General features: G+C 37.6%; 1 protein-coding gene across 2 annotated transcripts in view; it reads left to right on the plus strand.

The window, feature by feature from the left end:
• LOC117087717 (zinc finger protein 267) overlaps positions 1-18,338 on the plus strand; it is a 43,141-nt gene that overhangs the window by 12,236 nt on the left and 12,567 nt on the right. For both annotated transcript variants that reach the window (XM_033218267.1, XM_033218266.1), the window contains 2 exons: positions 4,763-4,889; positions 5,434-5,529. In XM_033218267.1, coding sequence (XP_033074158.1) covers positions 4,856-4,889; positions 5,434-5,529 — 130 coding nt within the window. In that variant the 5' untranslated portion in view covers positions 4,763-4,855. The remainder of the gene's footprint in view (positions 1-4,762; positions 4,890-5,433; positions 5,530-18,338) is intronic.

The following is an 18,338-nucleotide window of genomic DNA, read 5'->3' on the forward strand; positions in this document are numbered from 1 at the left end:
TTTTGGTTCTGTTTATATACTGGATTACGTTTATTGATTTTCGTATGTTGAACCAGCCTTGCATCCCAGGGATGAAGCCCACTTGATCCTGGTGGATAAGCTTTTTGATGTGCTGCTGGATCTGGTTTGCCAGTATTTTATTGAGGATTTTTGCATCGATGTTCATCAGGGATATTGGTCTAAAATTCTCTTTTTTTTGTTGTGTCTCTGCCAGGCTTTGGTATCAGGATGATGTTGGCCTCATAAAATGAGCTAGGGAGGAGTCCCTCTTTTTCTATTGATTGGAATAGTTTCAGAAGGAATGGTACCAGCTCCTCCTTGTAACTCTGGTAGAATTCGGCTGTGAATCCATCTGGTCCTGGACTTTTTTTGGTTGGTAGGCTATTGATTATTGCCTCAATTTCAGAACCTGCTATTGGTCTATTCAGGGATTCAATTTCTTCCTGGTTTAGTCTTGGGAGAGTGTAAGTGTTCAGGAAATTATCCATTTCTTCTAGGTTTTCTAATTTATTTGCGTTTATAGGTGTTATAGGTATAGAGGGGTTTATAGTATTCTCTGATGGTAGTTTGTGTTTCTGTGGGGTCGGTGGTGACATCCCCTTTATCATTTTTTATTGCGTCTATTTGATTCTTCTCTCTTTTCTTCTTTATTAGTCTTGCTGGCAGTCTATCAATTTTGTTGATCTTTTCAAAAAAGCAGCTCCTGGATTCATTGAATTTTTTGGAGGGTTTTTTTGTGTCTCTATCTCCTTCAGTTCTGCTCTGATCTTAGTTATTTCTTGCCTTCTGCTAGCTTTTGAATGTGTTTGCTCTTGCTTCTCTAGTTCTTTTAATTGTGATGTTAGAGTATCAATTTTAGATCTTTCCTGCTTTCTCTTGTGGGCATTGAGTGCTATAAATTTCCCTCTACACACTGCTTTAAATGTGTCCCAGAGATTTTGGTATGTTGTATCTTTGTTCTCATTGGTTTCAAAGAACATCTTTATTTCTGCCTTCATTTCATTATGTACTCAGTAGTCATTCAGGAACAGGTTGTTCAGTTTCCATGTAGTTGAGCGATTTTGATTGAGCTTCTTAGTCCTGAGTTCTAGTTTAATTACACTGTGGTCTGAGAGACAGTTTGTTATAATTTCTGTTCTTTTACATTTGCTGAGGAGTGCTTTACTTCCAACTATGTGGTCAATTTTGGAATAAGTACGATGTGGTGCTGAGAAGAATGTGTATTCTGTTGATTTGGGGTGGAGAGTTCTGTAGATGTCTATTAGGTTCGCTTGGTGCAGAGTTGAGTTCAATTCCTAGATATCCTTGTTAACTAACTTTCTGTCTCATTGATCTGTCCAATGTTGACAGCGGGGTGTTAAAGTCTCCCATTATTATTGTATGGGAGTCTAAGTCTCTTTGTAAGTCTCTAAGGACTTGCTTTATGAATCTGGGTGCTCCTGTGTTGGGTGCATATATATTTAGGATAGTTAGCTCTTCCTGATGAATTGATCCCTTTACCATTATGTAATGGCCTTCTTTGTCTCTTTTGATCTTTGTTCATTTAAAGTCTGTTTAATCAGAGACTAGGATTGCAACCCCTGCTCTTTTTTTGTTTTCTATTTGCTTGGTAGATCTTCCTCCATCCCTTTATTTTGAGCCTATGTGTGTCTCTGCATGTGAGATGGGGCTCCTGAATACAGCAAACTGATGGGTCTTGACTCTATCCAATTTGCCAGTCTGTGTCTTTTATATGGACCATTTAGTCCATTTACATTTAAGTTTAATATTGTTATGTGTGAACTTGATACTGTCATTATGATATTAGCTGGTTATTTTGCTCGTTAATTGATGCAGTTTCTTCCTAGCATCGATGAACTTTACAATTTGGCATGTTTTTGCAATGGCTGGTACCGGTTGTTCCTTTCCATGTTTAGGGCTTCCTTCAGGATCTCTTGTAGGGCAGGCCTGGTGGTGACAAAATCTCTCAGCATTTGCTTGTCTGTAAAGGATTTTATTTCTCCTTCACTTATGAAACTTAGTTTGACTGGATATGAAATTCTGGGTTGAAAATTCTTTTCTTTAAGAATGTTGAATGTTGGCCCCCACTCTCTTCAGGCTTGTAGAGTTTCTGCTGAGAGATCTGCTGTTAGTCTGATGGGCTTCCCTTTGTGGGTAACCCGACCTTTCTCTCTGGCTGCCCTTAAAATTTTTTTCCTTCATTTCAACTTTGGTGAATCTGGCAATTATGTGTCTTGGAGTTGCTCTTCTTGAGGAGTATCTTTGTGGCATTCTCTGTATTTCCTGAATTTAAATGTTAGCCTGCCTTACTAGGTTGGGGAAGTTCTCCTGGAAGATATCCTGCAGTGTTTTCCAACTTGGTTCCATTCTCCCCGTCACTTTCAGGCACACCAATCAGACGTAGATTTGGTCTTTTCACATAATCCCATATTTCTTGGAGGCTTTGTTCATTTCGTTTTACTCTTTTTTTTCTACACTTCTCTTCTCGCTTCATTTCATTCATTTGATCTTCCATCACTGATACTCTTTCTTCCAGTTGATGGAGTCGGTTACTGAAGCTTGTGCATTTGTCACATAGTTCTCGTGTCATGGTTTTCATCTCTATCAGTTCTTTTAAGGTCTTCTCTGCATTGGTTATTCTAGTTATCCATTCATCCATTCTTTTTTCAAGGTTTTTAGTTTCTTTGCGCTGGGTACATAGTTCCTCCTTTAGCTCTGAGAAGTTTGATAGACTGAAGCCTAAGCCTTCTTCTCTCAACTCGTCAAAGTCATTCTGCATCCAGCTTTGTTCCGTTGCTGGCGATGAGCTGCATTCCTTTGGAGGGAGAGATATGCTCTGATTTTTTGAATTTCCAGCTTTTCTGCACTGCTTTTTCCCCATCTTTGTGGTTTTATCTGCCTTTGGTCTTTGATGATGGTGACGTACTGATGGGGTTTTGGTGTGGGTGTCCTTTCTGTTTGTTAGTTTTCCTTCTAACAGTCAGGACCCTCAGCTGCAGGTCTGTTGGAGTTTGCTTGAGGTCCACTCCAGACCCTGTTTGCCTGTGTATCAGCCGCGGAGGCTGCAGAAGATAGAATATTGCTGAACAGCAAGTGTTGCTGTCTGATTCTTGCTCTGGAAGCTTTGTCTCAGGGATGTACCCAGTTGTATGAGGTGTGAGGTGTCAGTCTGCACGTAGTGGGGAATGTCTCCCAGTTAGGCTACTCAGGGGTCAGGGACCCACTTGAGCAGACAAAGGACCAATTATTTATTGGTCCATTCTCAGATCTCAGCCTCCATGCTGGGAGAACCACTGCTCTCTTCAAAGCTGTCAGACAGGGACTTTTACATCTGCAGAGGTTTCTGCTGCTTTTTGTTTAGCTATGCCCTGTCCCCAGAGGTGGAGTCTACAGAGGCAGGCAGGCCTCCTTGAGCTGCGGTGGGCTTCACCCAATTTGAGCTTCCCAGTGGCTTTGTTTACCTACTTAAGCCTCAGCTATGGCAGACGCCCCTCCCTCAGCCTTGCTGCCGCCTTACAGTTAGATCTCAGACTGCTGTGCTAGCAATGAAGGATGCTCCGTGGGCATGGGACCCTCTGGGCCACGTGTGGGATATAATCTCCTGATGTGCCGTTTGCTAAGACCCTTGGTAAAGCACAGTATTAGGGTGGGAGTTACCCGATTTTCCAGGTGTTGTGTGTCTCAATTTCCCTTGGCTAGGAAGAGGAATTCCTTTCCCCCTTGCACTTCCCGTGGGGGAGATGCCTTGCCCTGCTTCAGCTCTTGCTGGTTGGGCTGCACCTGCAGACCAGCATCGACTGTCCGACACGCCCCAGTGAGATGAATCCGGTACCTCAGTTGAAAATGCAGAAATCACCCATCTTCTGTGTCGCTCATGCTATGAGCTGGAGGCTGGAGCTGTTCCTATTCGGCCGTCTTGGCTCTCATAGATTATTTATTGGATTTTGTATATGTAAACAACTGTTAGTGTGACATCTGATATACAGTATATGTTCAAAAAGGATTAGTACCATTCTAGCTGTTATAACTTGTAAATTTCATAAAATTCTCAGTTTCACATCATGCCTGAATTCTTTCCTCAGTGTTCAACCTGTCTGCTATTCAAAAGTGGCTTCTGGGCCTGAAGCATTACCATTACTGGTGAACTTGTTAGACATGCAGACACTCAGCCAGCCGCGGTGGCTCATGCCTGTAGCCTTAGCTACTCAGGAGGCTGAGATAGGAGGATCACCTGAGCCCAGGAGGTCGAGGCTGTAGTGAGCTAAGATTCTACCATTGCACTCCAGCCTGGGTGGCAGAGTGAGACCCTGTGTCAAAATTAAAAATTAAAAAATATAGAAATGCAGAAACTCAAAACCTGGATCTACTGAATCAGACTCTGCATTTGAAGATCTCCAGTTTATTGTATACAATTTGAGAAGTATGCCTCTAAGTCACCATGACTTTTCCATCTGAGAGTTATACACAGCTGATTCTGCATGATGTAAATATAGCACCCAAAAATGTATATTCCTGTGTTGATGCCTTAGTTTTATATTTTACATTTGATATAAATATCTACACTAGTTTTGTGGATTTTATGTTATTCTCTTTCCACAGAGTTTGAGGCTACATTGGAAAATATTACTGTGTTAAAAATGATCTTACTGAATAATTCAGGTCACTCATATAAGTCAGAACTAATAACTGTCATTTCATCTTGAGACAAATAAAGAACTCTGCCATGGCCACATGGTCAGTGTATTGTTTATTTTTATTTCAGGGACTGTTGACATTCAGGGATGTGGCCATAGAATTCTCTCTGGAGGAGTGGGAACACCTGGAACCAGCTCAGAAGAATTTGTATCAGGATGTGATGTTAGAAAACTACAGAAACCTGGTCTCTCTGGGTGAGGATAACTTGCCTTCAGAATGTTGAATAACTAAGAGTTTTATTTCTTTTCTTTTCAGAATGTCCCTTGGGATCTTGTGCTTTGTATGAGTTAGTTTCAGATTCTTGTTTTCAGGAAAAAAATAGGAGTTTTGTTGATGTAGAAACAATTTCATAATGTTTGATTTTGACATTTGCCTTTTTATTTGAGGTGATGTACAAGTTTCACTCTAGTCGTGATTCTAGAAATTGGTTGACATAAACTATTGTTGCTTACATTTTAAAATCCAATTTTTTTTTTGTTTTTGATTCTGAAGTCAGATTTGCAAGAGAAGCTCAGGATCCCCAAATTTTAAATGCTTCCTAAATATTGTAAAGAAGCTGGTAGGAAACAGTATTTTGAGAAATACTTTCCAAGAATCTTCTATAATGTCTTCTTTTTTCTACTGAGCACAGTACTCACTTAGAAATTAATCCTGTCCTGTGGGGCCAAAAAAAAGTATAAAAATAAAAAATAGAAAGAACCCTCAGTAAGAGTCATGTGAATTTTTCCAATGAAACAGGTCTTCTTGTCTCTAAACCGGACCTGATCACCTTTTTGGAGCAAAGGAAAGAGCCCTGGAATGTGAAGCGTGAGGAGACAGTAGCCATCCAGCCAGGTAGGTGGGAGCGAATGAAGTAGATGACATGGGCGAGAGGTCCAGCGGTCAAGAAAGAACCAGACCTTGAAGTGTGGATTGGGAAGCTCTCCAATGGAAATGATTTTTGAGACGCCTGGGTTCTTTCCCTTGCTGTCATAGAGGGATATCTTCTGTCCCATGCTCTTAAATTATCTGATGATTCTCCTTCCTCTTCTGTGATCCACCATCATATTCACAGTGACAGCCAAAGTGCTCCCCTTGGCCTGTGAGGACCTGTGTGATCTGACTGTTCTTCCATTGATTTGAGGGCTCTGGGAAAGTCTGTGCATGTTTCTACTTCTATGTGAAACCACATCTAAAGTTCTGGTTTTGCTTCTTGTCAGAAGTGTGTGAGGGGAGTGATGGATGGTGAAATTTTTTTTCAGAAGTCCCAGGAATTCTGTGGATAGATGTCACAAATTTTCTGATATATTAATTTTTAATCCTATTGTGGTTTCTGAGGTGATCCTACAGAAATTAAGATGTAGTAATTTTATCAAAATACAAAACATCTTCCCAAATCTAAGAAAATCTAATCATGTTTCACTTCAACTTTTCATTTTTCCTTGCCTGAGCTAAGATGAGAAATTTAAACTCTATAGGCACAAATTCCACAAATGTTAAATAGTTTAATGTGTATTACTTATTATGTAGAATTCTTATCTAAATTTTTGTCTATGGGGAGCTTATAACATTGTCCACTGTATAATAAACTCTAAACTGTTGCCTTATATCTTAATAACTATCATTCTATAATTTTGTCTGGTTCAGTATGAAGCTTACTGAGAATGTGTCCTTTAGTTCCTTTTTTTCCTTCTAGACATATGATTCTTTCCACAAATATAAATGGTATCTATTTAAAATTTTTGATGATTTGATATACATACATATTGTGTAATGATTAAGACAGCAAAGTTAATTACCACATCAGTCATCTCACATTAGATGCCAATTTTTGTGTGTATGGTGAGAACTCTTAAGATGTACACTGTTAACAAATCTCAAGTATACTATAGTGCCGGGGTCTATAATTCTGGTCTGTGGCCTGTGAGGAATCTGATCACACAGCAGGAGGTGACCATTCAGCCAGCGAGCATTACTGCCTGATCTCTGCCTCCTCTCAGATCAGCAGCAGCATTTGATTCTCATAGGAGTAGGAACCCTATTGTGAACTGTGCATGCAAAAGATCTAGGTTGTGTGTTTTTTATGAGAATCTATCTAATGCCTGATGATGTGAGGTAAAACACCTTCATTCCAAAACCACCCCTGACTGGACCTCCATCTGTGGAAAAATTGTCTTCCATAAAACTGGTCCCTGCTGCCAAAAAGGTTGGGGACTACTACTATAGAGTATCATTAACTATATTTACAATGCTGTACATTAGATATTCAGAATTTATCTTATAAATGAAAGTTTGTACTTTTTACCGTGATGTCCACCTTGTTTATTCATCCATGTTGTCAGAAATTGCAGGAGTACCTTCTTCATTATGTCTGAATAATATTCTATATATTGTGAATAATTGGCTGTGAACATAGGGGTACAGATATATCTTTGACATATGATTTTATTTCCTTTGGTTAAACAATTAGAAGTAGGATTGAAGGTTCATATAATACTTATATTTTTAATTTTTTTGAGGTGCCTTCATGCCATTTTTCATAATGGCTGAATCAATTTACATTTCCACTGACAGTATCCAAGGGTTTTCTTTTCTCCATGCTCTCTTATTATTATTATTAATATTTCTTGACTCTGACAGCGGTCATTCTAACAAGTGTGAATATTTATTGACTGACAGCAGTTGTTCTAACAAGTGTGAGGTGATAGCTCATTGAGGTTTTACTTGCATTTTCCTGATGAAAAATAACATTGAGAACCTTTTTATAAACCTGTTTGCCACTTCCATGTCATATTTTGAGAAATTTCTACTTGAGTGCTTTGCAAATTAATTTTTTTTTTTTGCTATCAAATTGTGTGAGATTCTTAATATTTTGGATATAAAACTCTTATCAGATCTCTTTTCTCCCAATCCCTGGGTTGCTTTTTCATGTTCTGTGTCTCTTTGCTGTGCACACACTTTTTTGTTTAATTTAATGCTACTTGTTTTTATTTTTTACTTTTTGTTGCTTGCGATTTTTTGATGTGATAGCCAGAAAAATTACTGCCAAGGCCAGTGTCAAAGAGATCGTTCCTTATGCTTTTTTCTAGAAGTTATACAGTTTCTAGTTTTGTATTTAAGTGTTAATCCTTTTGAGTTAATTTTTGTACATGGTATACGTATTCAGTTTTATTCTTTTGCATATGACTACTTGTTTTCAGCATTATTTGTTGAAGAGACTATACTTCCCCTTTGTGTATCTTGGTGCCCTTGTCAAAGTATTAGTTGACTATATACATATGGGTTTCTTTCTGGTTTTTGTATTCTATTCCATTGGTCTATGTGTCTGTTTTTACATCAGTACCATACCCTTGATTAGTATAGCTGTGTAATAGTTTGAAATGAAAAAGTGTGATGCCTCTAGCTTTATTCTTCTTTTTCAAGATTGCATTGGCTGTTTGGAGTTATTTATGATTCCATAGAAGTTTTATAATTGTTTCTATTTCTGTAAAAAATGCCATTAAAATGTTAATACAGATTTCATTGGATCTGTGAATCACTTTGTGAAGTATGGACATTTTAGCAGTATTATTTTTTCCAATCCATGAAGAAGGGATATTTTTCCATTTGTGTCTTTTTCAATTACTTTCATCAGTGTTTTATAGATTTTGCTGGACAGATCTTTCACTTCTTTTGTTAAATGAAGTTATAAAATTTTCAAAAAATTTTTGATACTATTATAAATAAGATTTTTTGTAACTTTTTTCTCAGATAGTTTATTGTTAGTATATGGAAATGCAACTAATTGTTGTATATTTTTGTGGCCTCAACTTTACTGAATGGATATAGCTCTAGTTTTTGTTTGTTTGTTTGGTATAGTCTTTATGGTCTTCTGTATTTTAAAATCATTTCATCTGTAAACAGTGAGAATTTTACTTCTTTATTCCTGATTTGAATGCCTTTTTGTTTCTTTTTCTTACCTAATTGTTCTGGCTTGATTTCTCACTACTGTGTTGAATAGAAGTGTTGAGATTGGGCATCCCTGTCTTGTTTCTGATACTAGAGGAAACTTTCAGCATTTCACTGTTTTCTCTGTTGAGATGGATACTTTTGTATGTATGCTGTTTGGAGTTTTTATTATGAAAATGTATTTACTTTTGTCATAGACTTTTAATAAATTTTTTGAGACGATTATATGATTTTCTTTTTTTGTTATTGTAGTATATCATTTAAATTGTGTATGTTAAAAGATTCTTGCATCTCAGGGATAAATCCTACTTGATAATGATGTCTGATCCTTTTAATGTGTTTTTGAATTTGGTATCTAGTATTTTGTTGAGAATTTTTGCTTGTATCTTTATAAGGAATGTTGTTTTGTTCCTTTTTTGTAGGGTCCTTACTGGCTTCAGTATGAGATGTTGGTGGCCTCATAGAATGAGTTTGAAAGTGCTTTTTTCTTTCAGTTTTTTGGAAGAGTTTGGGAAATGTTGACATTGCTTCTTTAAATGCTTGGTGCGGTTTACCCATGAAGTCATTTGGTGATGGGCTTTTTTTTTAAATTGGAAGATTTCTGAGTACTTCTGTCTTCTTTTTCATTGTTAGTCTTTTGGGTATTTCTGTTTCTTCAGTGTGGTGTTCTTTCTGAGAATCAATTTCTTCTAAGTTATCATTTGTTGTTATGTAATTGTTCATAATAGTTTATTTTTTCTCTTTCTGTGATACCAGCTGGAATGACTACTTTTTCATTAATAACTTTTTGAGTCCTCTCTCTTTTTTTCCCTTGGATAATCTAGGAAAAGTTTGTTCATTTTGTTTTTTTTTTTTTTTTTGAGACGGAGAGTCTCGCTCTGTCACCCAAGCTAGAGTGCACTGGCCAGATCTCAGCTCACTGCAAGCTCCGCCTCCTGGGTTCACACCATTCTCCTGCCTCAGCCTCCCGAGTAGCTGGGACTACAGGCGCCCGCCACCTCGCCCGGCTAGTTTTTTGTATTTTTTAGTAGAGACGGGGTTTCACCGTGTTAGCCAGGATGGTCTCGATCTCCTGACCTTGTGAGCCGCCCGCCTCGGCTTCCCAAAGTGCTGGGATTACAGGCTTGAGCCACCGCGCCCGGCCTCATTTTGTTTTTTTTTTAAAGACTCAACTCTTAGTTTTTTGATATTTTTTATTTTTCTGGTCTCTATTTTCTCTCTTTTTGCTCTAATCCTTATTATTTCCATAATTATGCCAACATTGGGATTATTTTGTTCTTCCTGATCAAGCTTCTTGTGGATTACAGTTAGATTGCTTAAGATCTTTGTTTTCCTTATTGTAGAACTTTATCATTTTATACTTCTGTCTTAGAACTGCTTTTGTTACATCTCAGAAGTTTTGGTTTCTTGCGTTTCCAATTTCATTTGTATCAAGATAATTTTTTATTTCCCTTTTGATTTCATGGTTGTTCAGAAGCATGTTGTTTAATGTCAACACTGTATTAGTCCATTCTATAAAGAAGGGAGATTTAATTGGCCTACAGTTCTGCAGGCTGTACAGAAGCATGGCACCAGCATCTGCTTGGCTTCTGGCGAGGGCCTCAGGAAGTTTGCAATCAGGGGAACTGGGAAAGGAAGAACAGGCAGTCACATGGCAAGAGCAGGAGCACGAGACTGAGTTGGGAGATGCTACACACTTTTAAGCAACCAGATCTCGTAAGATCTCACTATCAGGGACAGCACCAAAGAATACTTGAGGGATCTGCCCTTATTATTCAAACACCCCATATTAGGTTCCACCTTCAACATTGGGGATTACTTTTTAATGTGAGTTTTGTGGTGGTAGACAAAACATTCGCACTGTATCACACACATTTGTGAGCTTTCTAGTTTTCTTCCTGCTGTTGATTTTCTAGTTTTACACCATTGTGTTCAAAAACTTGATATAATTTTAATCTTAAATTTAAAAAAAACTTGTTTTCTATTTTTGGTTTAACATATGATCTATCCTGGAGAATATTCCATGTATTCTTGAGAACAATGTGTATTCTCATACTGTTTGATAAAATATTGTCTATTTAGTTTATAGTGTTATACAGGTGAACTCTTTTTTTTATCAGTTTTCTCTCTAAATATTCCATGCTTTGTTGTAAGTAGGACATTGAAATTCCCTGTTACTGCATTTTATTTTCTCACCACAGTTATGTTAATGTTTGCTTTGTATATTTGGGTGCTCCAGTGTTGGGTGCATACATAATTTTAATTTCTATATCCTCTTAACAAATTAACTTCTTTATCATCATGTAGTGAACTCCTTTCCTCTTGTGACAGATTTTTGCATGTAAGTCTGTTTCGTCTAATATAACCAACAACCACTCCTGACTCTTGTTGGTGGTTTGCATGCAATATGGTTTCTATTAAGTTTATGGTGGTCCTTAATTCAAAAGTGAATCTCTTGTAAGCAGCATACTGTTAGTTTAAAAAATTCATTTACCACTCTGTGTTTATTCTGGTCTGTTTTGTTTTCTATAATAGAATAACATAGATTGGCTAATTTATAAACAATGGAAGTTTATTTGGCTCATGATTCCAGGAGCTTGGAAGGCAAAGAAAATGATGCTGTTATCTGGTGAAGGCATTTTTGCTGCGTAATAACATGGCCAAAGACCTGAGGGAGAAGAGAGCTCCCTTTTACAACAGAGTCACTTTTGTGATAACTAACACACTCCCATAAGGACATGAATTAATTCATGAGGGCTGAGTCCTAGTGGCCTAACCGCTTCTTAAAGATCCCACCTTTTAATTCCATCACAATGGCTATTAAATTTTACCCTAAAATTTTGGAGGTGACATTCAGTCTATACCAGTATCTGTTTACTGGATAATTTAATCTCTTTATATGTAAAGTAATTATTGATACATAAGGACTCACTATTATAGTTTTGTTGTTTTCTGTTTTATAGTTTCTTTTTTTCTCATGCTGTCTTCTGTTAATTTTTGGATTTGTTTTTGTTGTTTTTATGTTTTGATGGCTTTTTCCATTTGTGTATCTACTACAGTTTTTTCCTAGAGGTTATCATGAGACTTAGATAAAATATATTTGTAAAGGTCTAGTTTAAGATGATAACAATTTAACATCTATCCGTGGAAAAAAACTCGACAGTTTTTCTCCCTTTCACACGTTTTATTACTATATATATTATACTTTGTAACTTTTTATAGTTTGTATTCATTAACAAATTATTGTAGCTATACTTATTTTAATGCTTTTATTTTGTAGCTTTTATATGAGAGTTAAAAGTGATTTGTACACTAGTGTTACAGTATTAGTGTATTCTGAATTTCACTATGTATTTACCATTTCCAGTGACATTTATACTTTTAACTTTTTTTGTGTTTTTCATTAGCATTTGATATGATTTGGCTGTGTCCCCACCCAAATCTCATCTTGAATTGTAGCTCCCACAATTCGCACGTGTTGTGGGAGGGACCCAGTGGGAGGTAATTGAATGATGGGGCACGTCTTTCCTGTGCTATTCTCATGATAGTGAATAAGTCTCATGAGATCTGATGGTTTTATAAAGGAGAGTTTCCTGTACAAGCTCTCTTCTCTTGTCTGCTGCCATGTGAGATGTGCCTTTCACCTTCCACTGTGATTGTGAGGCCTCCAGCCACGTGGAACTGTGAGTCCACTAAACCTCTTTTTTTTGTAAATTGCCCAGTCTTGGCTGTGTCTTCATCAGCAGTTATGAAAACAGACCAATCCTGTAAATTGGTACCAGTAGAGTGAGGTGCTGCTAAAAAGATACTCGAAAATGTGGAAGCACCTTTGAAACTGGGTAGTAGGCAGAGGTTCGAACAGTTTGGAGGGCTCAGAAGAAGATAGGAAAATGTGGGAAAGTTTGGAACTCCCTAGAGACTTGTTGAATGGTTTTGACCAAAATACTGATAATGATATGGACAACAAAATCCAGGCTAAGGTGGTCTTGGATGGTGTATTAATCTGTTCTCCCACTGCGGATAAAGACACACCCAAGACTGGGTAATTTACAGAAGAAAGAGGTTTAATGGATTTACAGTTCCACATGATTGGGAAGGCCTCACAATCACAGTGGAGGGCGAGGAGGAGCAAGTCACATCTTACATGGATGGCAGCAGGCAAAAAGAGAGGGAGCTTGTGCAGATAAACTCCCTTTTATAAAACCATCAGATCTCATGAGACTTACTCATTGTCACAAGATTAGCACAGGAAAGACCTACCCCCATGATTCAGTTACCTCCAAACAGGTCCATCCCACAACACGTGGGAATTCAAGATGAGATTTGGATGGAGACACAGCCAAACCATATCATTCCGCCCCTGGCCTCTCCCAAATCTCATGTCCTCATATTTCAAAACACAATCATGCCTTCCCAGTAGTCCCCCAAAGTCCTAGCAGATTTCAGCATTAACTCAGATGTCCACAGACCAAAGTCTCATCTGAGAAAAGGCAAGTCCCTTCTGCCTGTGAGCCTGTAAAATCAAAAGCAAGTTGGTTACTTCCTAGATACATTGGGAGTACAGGCATTGGGTAGCCATTTCAAATGGGAGAAATTGGCCAAAACAAAGGGGCTGTAAGCCCCATGCAAGTCCGAAATCCAGCGGGGTAGTCAAATCTTAAAGCTCCCAAATGATCTCCTTTGACTGCATGTCTCACATCCAGGTCACGCTGATGCAAGAGGTGGGCTCCCATGGCCTTGGGCAGCTCTGCCCCTGTGGCTTTGCAGAGTATAGCCACCCTTCTGGCCACTTTCACGGGCTGGCATTGAGTGTCTACAGCTTTTTCAGGTGTCCAGTGAAAGCTGTCAGTGCATCTAGCATTCTGGGGTCCGGAGGACAGTGGCCCTCTTCTCACAGCTCCACTAGGCTGTGCCCAAGTAGGGACTCTGTGTGGAGGCTCCAACCCCACATTTCCCTTCTGCACTGCCCTAGCAGAGGTCCTCCCTGAGGGCCCTGCCCCTGCAGCAGACTTCTGCATGGGCATCCAGGCATTTCTATACATCCTGTGAAATCTGGATGGGGGTTCCCAAACCCCAATCCTTGATTTCTGTACACTCACAGGCTCAACACCATGTGGAAGCTGCCAAGGCTTGGGGCTTGCACCCTCTGAAGCCACAGTCTGAGCTCTGTGTTGGCCCCTTTTAGCCACTGCTGGAGCAACTGGGACCAGGGCACCAAGTCCCTAGGCTGCACACAGCATGGGGACCCTGGGCCTGGCCCAGGAAACCACTTTTTCCTCCTAAGCCTCTGGGCCTGTGATGGGAGGGGCTGCCGTGAACACCTCTGACATGCCCTGGAGACATTTTCCCCATCATCTTGGTGATTAACATTTGGCTCCTCGTTACTTATGGAAATATCTGCAGCTGGCTTGAATTTCTTCTCAGAAAATGGAATTTTCTTTTCTATTGCATTGTTAGGCTACAAATTTTCTGAACTTTTATGGTCTGCTTCCCTTATAAAACTGAATACCTTTAGCAGCACCCAAGTCACCTAGGTTACAGAGCTGCTTTAAGATTCACAATGAGACTAATGTTAGCAGGTATGCCTTTGTGGGCACAGATGTGTGTGCCTTTAGGGAGGTCTCAGGTTGAGCATAACTGTTCCTGAACTGTGGTTGCATGCAGCTGGAATCAGGTTACAGTGTCACTTCAGGTCCACATTCAGATCATTGTTGATGATCCTATATATAGAACTACAGATAGGTATTTTTCCTTGAGAACCTCTGTGTAGGCAGGACTTTTTTTCCAGACCATTGTTGAGAGGTGAAGAAGGTGGGTTTTGCCTGATTCATGTGTCACATACAGGACTAAATTCTGCATGTATGTCACCTAAGACTTAGGTGGGTGTAAGTTGTCCTCGGTTCTTGGCAGATGCTCCTAGTGACAGGGCAAAGGCCAAGTGGGTTATAGCTAAGACTACAGTGGGATGTGGCAAGTTTTGTTCTGTAGCCAGGACCATGATCAGCAAGCCTACCACTTGGCCAAGGGCAGTGTCTAAGGTTGACCAGCAAGGTCACATTTTTCAAGAGTAGTGATTCTCTCTTCCATGTCTTCCTTTTGGGTCATGGCTTTATGGACATCTTCTAGCAATTTGGGGTTCATTTCTTCAGATTTGATGAAATCTTTTCTAGATTTGATGAAAATCTTTTCAGATCCTCTTCCAGTTCTGTCACATGATTGGAGAGGGCAGCCAGGTGTTCTTTCATTTGGCTCTCCTCCCTTGACTGTTGATGATTTCTTGGACCTCAATTACTTTAGCAAGGTCTTCCTCATAGCTTAAAGAACCATCAGAAGATCTCTTTCCATTCATGTTTGGTATATTTTCTTGTTCATGGTTTATGTTAAGCACTCCACCAGTAGTGGAATTGCTAGATCGTATGGTACCTCTATGTTTGATTTTTTGAGGAATCTTCATACCATTTTCTGTAGTGCCTATACTAATTTATAATTCCACCAACAGTGTTTATGCATTCCTTTTCTTCACCTCCTCACCAATACATTTTTGTTAATATGTTTTTTTTTTTTTTGATTATACCCATTGTAACTGAAGTGAGGGGGTCCCATTTGGCTTGGATTTGTGTTTCCTGTGTGATTAATGATTTTGAGCATTTTTTATGTACCTGTTGGCCATTTGTATTTCTTCTTTTGAGAATGTCTAGTAAGATCTTCCTGATATTTTAAAATTCGGTTATATGTTTGTATTATCTTGAAATTTCAAAGCTTCTTACATGATCTAGATATTAACACCTTCATATGTGTAGTTTGCAAATATTTTCTCATTGTTTAGGCTGTCTTTTCACTCTGTTAGTATTTTCATTTTGTATTTAAACTCTTTTTAGTTGGATGTAATTATATTTGTTTTTTCTTTTGCTATCTGTGCTTTTGAAGTCTTTATTTTTAGGAGACATGGTCTCACTCTGTCACCCAGGTTAGAGTGAAGTAGCATGATCATAGCTCTGCAAGCTTGATTTCCTGGGCTCAAGTGATCCTCCTGTCTCATCCTCTTGAGTAGGTTGACTATAGACATGTACCACCATACCCAGCTAATTTAAAACTTTTTTTTTGTAGGAACAGGATCTCCCTATGTGGCCCAGGATGCTCTCAAACTCAAATGATTCTCCCATCTTGGCATTCCAAAGTTTTGGGATTACAGACATGAGCCACTGCAACTGGCCATGCTTTTGAAGTCTTATTTGAAAAATATTTTCCAAGTCTGTTGTAAAGCATTTGTCCTATGTTTTTATCTAATAGTTTCGTAGTTTGGGCCGATTACATTTAATTCTTTAATCCAGTTTGAGTTGATTTTTTGGTATATGGTGAGTGGTAGGGGTATAGTCTGATTTTTCTGCATATGGATATTCAATTTTTCCTGCATCATTTATTGAGGAAACTGTCTTTTCCCCAAAGTATATTCTTGGCACCTTTGAAAATCAGTTTGCTTTAGATGCATTAATGCATTTTTTGGCTCAGCAGGCATATTGGTCTATATGTCTGTTTTGGTGCCAGTACAATACTGTTTAGCTTACTATAGCTTTGTCGTAAATTTTGACGTAAGGTATTGTATTGTCTGCAGATTTATTCTTTTTGCTCAAGATTGTTTTGGCTATTCAGGGTCCCTTGTAGTTCCACATACATTTAGAATTTTTTTTTTTTCTGTTTCTATGAAGAATGCTGGTGACTTTTTGATCAGAGTTGCATTAAATCCATAGATCATTTGGGATAGTATGGCCATTTTAATTATATCTTTTCAATCTATGAACACAAGGTATCTTTTCATTTATTCACATGTATTTTATTTTTTCATCCATGCTTTGTAGTTTTAGTGTAGGAATATTTCATCTTCTTAGTTAAGTTCATTGCTAGGTATCTTAATTTTAGTACTTAGTAGATGTCTTTTACATCTAAATTGGAAACGAGGAAGTTAAATGGGTCCTGTTGGAGACAAAACATGAACACAACATCAAAGACCAAAAAGAAAAAAACAGAAACAAAACTGTTAGGATGAATAAATTCATTAAAGTTGCAGGATATGAAATTTCATAATTCCATTCACAATAACTACAAAAAGGAAGTCAGTTCATTTAAAGTTCATGTTTGTATATGGTACAAAGTGAGGTCCAACTTTATTCTTTCCCTTGCAGATTTCTAGTATTTCTAACATTCTTTGGTGAGGAGACTGTTCTTTCCTCATTGTGTGTTGTTAGAACCCTTGTTGAAGGTAAATTTACTATATACATGAGGATTTATGGGCTGTCTAATCTTTACATCATGTATAATACTTGTCTGTCTTTATTCAAGTACCACACTGTTTTTATTACTATAGCTTTGTAATATGTTTTAAAATCAGAAAGTAGTTGTCTCTTTTTTCCCCCTGAGATTGTTTGACTATTTCTGATTTCTTGAAATTCCATAGATATTTTGAATATTTTAATACTTCTGCAAAGAGATGGATTGGTATTTTGATAGAGAGTACATTGAATCTGTAAATCACCTTGGATAGTATTGACATCTTAAGAATATTGAGTCTTCAAATTCTTAAACAAGAATGTGTTTGAGACTTTGTTTAATTTCTACATATTTGTAGACTTGCCAGTTTTCTTTTCATTTTTAACTTCAAGCTTTATTCTTTTGTAGTCAAAAATAATACTTTGTGTGATTTCCATCTGTTTAAATTTGTTAAGACGTTTTATGACTTAAAAAGTTGTCTATCTGGAATAATGTGCTATATGTGATTAAAGATACTGTGTATTATGCTGTTGTTGGGTGAAAAGTTATGTATATATGTTAAGTCTAATTGTCTTTAGTGTTCAAGTTCTCTGTTTCCTTATTGATCTTCTTTCTGTTTTTGGTTTTGTTCATTTTTGCAATACTGAAAGTGGAGTATGGAAGTCTTCTACTATTATTGTGCTGTTAGCTACTTGCTTCAATTCTGTGAAAGGTCACAATGTATATATATATGGGAGCTGTGACATTAGGTGCATATATGCTAAAGCTTGTTACAGCTTTCTGGTCAGTGGACACTATTATTATTATATAATGCCCTTTGTTGTATTTTGTGACAGTTTTTGATGTAATGTGTATTTTGTCTGATAGTGTTTTACTTTGCATTTAATTTCTTTTTTCCATGCTTTCATGTTCAGCTCATGTGTGTTTTTGTATCTAAAGTGGGTCTTCTATTGAAAGCATAGAGTTGGATCTTGTTTATTGAATTTCAGCCAAATTTTGTCTTGTGAGTGATTTAATTTTTTTATATACAAAGTAATTACTGAAAGGGAATGACATTGCTTTTTGTTTGTTTTTTTGTTTTAGATCTTGTAGCTTTTTTGTTCCTGTTTTCCTCTTGCTGTCTTCCTTGGTGTTTTATTGATTTTTTTTATAGTGGTATATTTTGATTCTTTTCTCATTTCTTTTTGTGTATCTACTATAGGTATTTTTGTGGTTACCATAGATATTACACAAAACATCTTAAAATTATTAACAATTTGTATTAACCTGATAACTTTAGTAGCATACAAAAATCCTGCCTCTTTATGTTCCCTTATTGTATTTTGTTGAGGTCACAAATTATATCGTTTTGTATTGTGGATCCATTAACAGAGATTTACAGTTATTTTTAAGTGTTGTCTTTTCACACATATAGGCTCAAAATAAAGGGATGATGGAAGATCTACCAAGCA

The sequence above is a fragment of the Trachypithecus francoisi genome, unplaced genomic scaffold, assembly GCF_009764315.1.
Source record: "Trachypithecus francoisi isolate TF-2019V2 unplaced genomic scaffold, Tfra_2.0 Lachesis_group10, whole genome shotgun sequence".
Lineage (NCBI taxonomy): Eukaryota > Metazoa > Chordata > Mammalia > Primates > Cercopithecidae > Trachypithecus > Trachypithecus francoisi.